Source organism: Ricinus communis, chromosome 7 (genome assembly GCF_019578655.1).
Source record: "Ricinus communis isolate WT05 ecotype wild-type chromosome 7, ASM1957865v1, whole genome shotgun sequence".
In the NCBI taxonomy this organism is placed as follows: domain Eukaryota; kingdom Viridiplantae; phylum Streptophyta; class Magnoliopsida; order Malpighiales; family Euphorbiaceae; genus Ricinus; species Ricinus communis.
In genome coordinates this window covers 24,321,360-24,328,652 of record NC_063262.1, presented here as the reverse complement: position 1 = coordinate 24,328,652, position 7,293 = coordinate 24,321,360, and the positions used below count along the sequence as shown (strand labels likewise).

General features: G+C 31.8%; 1 protein-coding gene across 1 annotated transcript; it reads left to right on the top strand.

The window, feature by feature from the left end:
• The first annotated feature begins 618 nt into the window (after positions 1–618).
• LOC8262784 (tetraspanin-20) lies at positions 619–6,474 on the top strand. The gene is made up of 6 exons (XM_015720517.3): positions 619–1,006; positions 1,532–1,631; positions 2,157–2,237; positions 2,319–2,423; positions 3,873–4,058; positions 5,895–6,474. The coding sequence occupies exons 1-6, from the start codon at positions 726–728 to the stop codon at positions 5,952–5,954; spliced, it is 813 nt and encodes a 270-aa protein (XP_015576003.1). The 5' UTR covers positions 619–725; the 3' UTR covers positions 5,955–6,474.
• Positions 6,475–7,293: the final 819 nt, after the last annotated feature.

Here is a 7,293-nt window from a genome sequence, read left to right as displayed (position 1 = left end):
AATTTGTTATATTATAATATGCAAATGTTGTTATTGTTTTCTAGTATTTATTTTATATTGTTAATTAGTTAATTTCTCTAATTGTTAACTTTAGTATGTTTAAATATATATTTTATTTTTGTATATAAAAATGTTTTTAAAATTTTAAAATTATATATTTAATAAATTTAAGTTGGATATCAAAATAAATTAGAATATAAATTTGAGTTTAATTTGAGCTAATTATAAATTGAATTCGCACTCAAAATATAAAATAATAATAAAATTTAAATTTGACGAGGTTAAAATTTAAAAATTTAATTCAGATTAATTTTAAACTTTTAAAATTTTAAAAAATCAGTTAAATAAAACTTCTTTAAAGGAAAAGAAATAATTTAGTAACAGAAAGCTCAGGTCCCATGTGAACATTAAAGAATATATGTAATCATCATATTACACCTTTTTATTTTTCTCTCTTTTGCATTGATTTTCTTTTTTGGAACGAACATATGTCTGAAAAGGCATTCTCTTACATTTGCACCAAAACTAATTATAACAATGACATATATATACAATAAAAGCATTTAAAAACTTAAAAATAATAAATAATAAAATAATAAAAGTAAAGCCAAAACAGAAAACAGCCACATTCAATCAAATTGACAGAAAAAAGAAAAACAATCCTCTTATCTCTATATCTCTGTCTTTTTGAATTTGGGAATTTAGGGTTTCTGCCAATTACCCAAATGCAACGCAATTGTTGCCATGTATCTTTAGCATTCTTGCTTAAATTCTTCAATTTCCTTCAAGCATTTATAGGATTTTCTATAATACTATACTCAACATGGATGCTTAATCAATGGAACCATCGTGTTCCTTTGCCTCCATCTCCAATTCTAGCTCCTTCTCCTGATTCTTATTCACAATCGCACTCCCTTACGGTTCTTAATGTTGTTGCTGACGTCGCTTTCCGGTTCGATGACGGTCTCGGTCTTGATTTAAATTCTTTCAAGCTTCCAGCTCCATGGTCAGCCTCTTTTTTTTTTTTTTTTTTAAATAAAACATATTGAATTTAATTACGTAAAAATATAAGAAAAAGTTCTTGAAGTTTTAATTTTTTAATTTATTTAATTGCATTTGATAATGGTCTTTTATTTACATTTTTGGCTAGATACTTCATAATTGGTAATAAATTTATGAGCTTTGCAATTAATGCTTCAAGATTCTTACTTTAATAATGATTTGATTATTTTTGTTGTAAGTCTATCGTGCCTTTAGCACGTGATTGGATAACAGGTGATCATTTATTAGTTATGAAGATTGAAGGGTCCACATGAGTTATGCATTAATTATTGCAATTCAATTGTTTTTTTATGCAAATTAGGGTATCATTTTGCAATTCAATTGTTTCTTTTCTTTTGGGAATTAGGATTTCAGTTTTCTGTTGAATGTTTGGGATGTTATGCTTTGGGGTTTTTGTGGCTAAAAGTGTGGAGTTAGAGAGATCCATATGATATAAATGTTTTATAGGCTGCTTTCTCCTTGGATGCAGGTTCATCTATTCTTTTATGGGAGTGGGCATCATATTGTGTTGCATTACTCTCATCGGTTGCATTGCAGCTGAAGCTATTAATGGCTGTTGCCTGTGCTTTGTATCCTGCAATATATGACCTTTCTTTTTTCTTTAAGCTCATTTTGACTAATTAATTAATTAATCTGCAGTTGCTTGTGATTAGCTTAATGAAGTTCACGTCATTTCTTGGTACCCCAGATATCCAAGTTAATGTAACATTTTTGCAATCAGTCGAGCACAGTAACTGCATTTGGCAGAACTTGAAATATGATAAATTTGGAAAATTTCAAAGTGTTTTCCTTTATTTTTCTTGTTAGTTACTGGTAACTAAAGAAAATTGGGCTGTTTATATCATGTATTGAGATCTCTTATGAGTTGATTTGGGCTTAGTGAAAACTTCAACAGTTGAACTTGGTAATTCATTTTAAATACTAATTATAATCTATTCCTTTTTCAATCTTTTTTCTAGGAATACAAAAATAGAAATGAAAATTTTACACGCTTGATTGCTTAGCTTGTTTAGTGGAACTAGTTAATGCCTGATTCAGAATTTGTGGTTGGTGACTTCTATTTGTGCTGTTTTCCTTGACCCTGTAAAAATTAGTACTCCATACTCAAAACTGTTCTCATTCTGCTAGAAGCATCTTTGGTGGCATTTATTGCAATTGATCGTCGATGGGAGAAGGTGAATTTTTGAACTTGACTAGTTTGCTCTCCGTTCGTCCTTTATACATGTTGTATCATAAAATTATATTGCTTTAAACAGGATCTTCCGTTTGACCCAACTGGAGAACTCCAAAGCCTTCGGTCTTTTGTTGAAGAAAATGTTGATATATGCGAATGGATTGGCATTACAGTGATTGTAATTCAGGTATGTCATGATATGATGTAAAAGGTGATCCCCATTCTCATGTTTAACCAACCATTTGATAATTTTTTGCTTCTAGAAGTTAAGTGTTAAAGCACACTGAACAAATTTTGACCTGCAAATCTCTAGGAGACAGCGATTTAGTAGCTTCTGAAGTTTACATTATGACCACCAGAAATGCTTTGAAACAGTGACCTGATAGCCCTTTTTCTCTTGTTTCTCATGCACTGCTCTAAAATAAAGTAAATGTTGTTGATGCAATCACAAAGCTTTTCATGGTTTTATACGATGTTGTATTTTTGAAAAATTGTGTGCCCATGAAGTTAATGGACAGCAAATTAAATTTATTTTAATTGACCATTCAACTCTTTGTCCTAGGATATAAGGTTGTGACCAGAAGATAGTTATATGATATTGATGCTTTTTGATTTGTGGACGTGAATGCATCTTTTGTCTTAAAGGACAAAATGCTGTTTTTGCTACTGAATGATATCCTTTAAACTTTTTTATGCTTCAAAATATTTCTGGAGTATTGGCTTTTAGTTTTCCATACTTATGGAAGTTCAAGGCCACCACTGATGGTTGTCCACCCAATTTTAGCAAGTATTAACACATTTAATGTCTTCTTGATCTAGTGAAGGATCAGTCTTCAACTTAAATCAGAAGCCAAAAATAGCATATGGTTTCAAATTACTTAATGTAATTAGTTATTGTCCATGGGAAGAATTTTTATTATAGTTTAGTTGGAGATTTGGTATACCTGGTGTTGTTCTTTATTGGATTCTCTTTAAGGAAATGAAAATTTGCTATGATTGGTTTAGAAGATATAGCCTTTTTTATGACAACATTATAAAGGGTACTTATCAGGTATTATTTCGAGTTTAAAGGACTTCTGATCATAGTTATTAAAGGTGCGCCTTAGCCCCCAAAAGGCGGGCGATGTTACAAAGGTGCACGCCTTAGTGTGCCTAATCTGCAGGCCAGGAGCACTAAATGCGCGCCTTCGTTACAAATTGACTATTGGAAGCATATTTTATTTATTCTATTTTCTTTAACTGACAAAAGAAAAGTTGCTCAGGAAAGAAGCTTCTGGAATATTAGTTTAGACTAGTTGTGGTTTGGTAAGTGTTCTAAGAATTGGTGCTATCTAGTTTAAGTAGGATTAGGAATATAATTCTAAGTTTGAAGTTTTTTAATCTTTTCCTCAATTTCTTTTCTTTATTTAGAAAGATTATTGATAAGTTTTATGCATTGAGCATTAATAGTTTTATTATTATATAAGCTTGATAGTAACAACTTTTATCATTTTTAAAATTTTTTAATTTTTGCACCTTGTGTTTGTCAGGCCCGCACCTGCGCTTTGTGCCTTGGACCTTTAATAACTGTGTTTTAAAATATATGGCCACAGATACATCAATTCATGATTGTTTTTCAACTGTTTTCTGTGTTCAGGCGCTATCTCTATTGCTTGCAATAATTTTGCGAGCTCTTATTTCTACTGGTAGATCAGACTCAGAATTTGAGGATGATTACGAGAGTGGTAGACGCAGAACTTGGGAGCCACTCCTAAATCAATCAGGTCAAACTTCAGGGTCAGGAGTTCACTCAGACATTTGGAGCTCACGGATGAGGGAGAAGGTACCTTTATTTTTCTCTAATAATTATACATAAACTGAAATATCTCCAATTAAGAGCATTTACAATAGTAAATTGCTTAACTATGGAACAGCCCATAATTGTGTTTTTCTTTTTTTATTTTATTTTAGTTGATCTTCACTGAAAATGGCTTTTAATCTACTGATTTCAAATGATTTGGTGAATCTAGTATTGAGAATAAAGAAGAGGCAGTAGAGCCTGTTGAAAAAGAAAATTAGTACGATCATACTTTTAAGCTGACACCTTTTTCTGACAGTTTAAAGTATGTTGTTTGCCATGGAATGATTGTGCAATCCTTGAAGCAGGACTGCTGGCAGTGATCTTTTTGAAGTACAAAGCATTCTGTCCCTAGAAGTTCGTTTTTGAAAGGCTTTTGCTTGCTCATTGAATATCTTGATTGAAGATGTTATTTATTGGAAATTGAAAATTGCTGGTTTTGACTTAATACAAGGGGGTCCATGGGATGTGTCATGCATTGACTCTCATGCAATAAGTTAAATGTTGACCTTAACTTGTCCCTGTCTGAGAAGTCTATCATTATCTAACTTGGAAGGTAATGATCATCAGTACATCCTACCTGGCCACAGTTAACTTTGAGAACAGTTAATGGGAATAATCCTGTTAGTCCTGTATGTCAGTCTCTTCTGCCCAAAATTTGGGCTGAGCTTATGTGACATTGAGCTAGCTGAATTTAGTTAAAAAATTGAAGCCCTTTCTGTTGGTTTAGGTAAACATTTTCAGCCCAAATATAGATACAATGTACATTTACCATATATCAATTATCATTATACTTGTATGCACTCATGTCCTGTTTCTTTTTTACCAATATCTCTGTTACAGAGTTATTGGTTTCACCTAAAAGTTTGAGCTTTTAGTCTGTGCGTTTTTTTAAGGTGGTATTTAAGTGGCCTAGAATCTGAATTATGTGGACCCCAAAATATTTATAACACAAGTTAAAGATGCACAGTTCCGGTTAAGTTAGCTTTAAAGTACAAGCTCGAGCCTTTTAGGTTGAGTAGTTCTCACTATCCCTCTTTTGCTCTTAACCTGTCTTCTTTTTTTTTCACTCTCTCTCTCTCTCTCTCTCTCTCACTTTCTATTTTCCTTTGAATGTCCTTGAACTTTACCAGTAGTAACATCTATGTCACCACCTCCATAAGCTACAGAAGCTGATAAAGGACGAACTTTAACATGGATGGGATTTCATGTTGAAAATGATTGAATATTTGGCTGGTGGATAGCCAAAAAGGGAAGGGCTAGTCGAACTTGGGCCTGAGATCTTTTAAATTTGTTTGGCAGAAAAGAGACTTGCCATCAGCACAGCACATTGTCTGATCAGTTAGTCTTCCACTGCCATATCCTTGTTTAACATGTCAAAGTTCTGATAAATGCCATTCATTATTTGATTGCATAATTAAGTGACCGAATTATTTCAACTTCTAATGACAACTTATTGTTGACCTCAGCTTAACTAATGGTGGTCAATTCTTCTGCCACTCTCCCCCTTCCCTGCATCACCTCTTCCCAATTATTTTGAGATTGTTTAGCTTTTCATAACTTGTTTTTATCTTGTTGAGCTTTATATATTTAGTTGAAAAAGAGATGGCTTTCAAAATGCTGTTATCTAATCTTTTTGTTTTGAATGCTTGCTGAAAATTTCAAACAACTACCTGGTTTTTGTGCTCTTGCTAAGTTAGCTTGCCAATGGTGATAATTTGGTGATGAAATATTGTTCTCATCTTGTTCAATTAGTTGAATTATATCCAGTATTTTCTGGGAATTGCATATCTTATGGCATTCATACATTCTGCATTGCAGTATGGACTGAACAGCAGTGATAAAACTAATACACTGAATCAAAATGCATCAAGAGCATGAAATATAAGAAATGAAGATCTGAGAAGTTCTGTCCTCCAAGGAGAAGAAAGGAGTCTTACACTGTTACCAACGTACATAATGTTGCTTTGTCCCATTAACTGTTCCATTTCTCAAGGAAGTTGTGGTGTATATAGGTCTTTGAAAGTTTGAAATTGATGTGTACTGGTTGGGAGCATTCTCTGTGAAGGCAGAAGCGTTGTACGTCTGATATTGTGTATTGTTGTCGTCATTAACAGTGGTCGATGTTGATACATTAAAGACATTAATTTTCCTCATTTCTTGCAAGAAAAAACTTCTTGGGTGGAAAGAGCTACTTGTTGAGACTCTTGGCTGGAAATTGTTGCATGGTAATGTGATGATCAGAAGGACTTGTTAATCACCTGAGACCTGATTCTAGTGCTTGTCCTGAAAACATGAGTTTTATCTGAGTGTTTTAAACAGATTAATGGCTTGTAGATGGATCTAAGGGATTCTTGTAATCTCTCTCTCTTCAATTTCCTCTTATTGGGATTTATTTCCAGTCTTCTCTGTCTCTCTCCTGCAGGTTCTGGATCCTATAGGCTGCACACTGTACAGTTATACTATTATAGCATAGCAAGGTTTCATTTTTCTATTCTGAAATTAAAACTCACATTGACAATTTTCAAAGTTTTCATTTCTAAATTCTTATCTAACTTCTCATTTTCTTTTTCTTAAACTATATTCATGTCTTTTGTTGTGAAATATGAACATTTCAGTCCTTGGGTACATTACGTTTTCTTTTTCCTTTTTAAATTCAGGTGATAATCTTGGAGAAGTAAATTTTGTGTCAGTGCTCCAATTAACTACTCTTAAGTGTTCAATTAATTTTATATTTTTCTTTTTGTATTAAAAAATATGAGGGTTTGATTTGAATGACAAATTATAATGTTAGATTTATATAGCCACAGATTAGCAAGGAATTATTGTGCCATTACAAAAATGTTGCTCTACTCATTAGTTGCTGTATATTTACACTAAGTACGAAGAGGGGTGAATGGCAAATTTGGGTTAATTTGGTTATTTGCTAAATAATTAAATTCAAAAAAGATATCATGTAAGCCTTTTTATTTTCAGAAATACTGTTTTTTATTTTTGTTAAAATACATTGTGGTTGTTTTTAGCTGTTTTTTAGTTGTTTTTAATCAAAAAACCACTAAAACTGTATTTCTTTAAAAAAGTAAAAAAAAAAATAATTTTGATATTTTAACACAGTAAAAGTAAAAAAAGAAAAATTATATCGGAATTTTGATAAAAAAAAAATATGGATATTTTTATTATTTTTTCTAATAAGTAAAAGAATTAAATTTAAAAAAAAAAC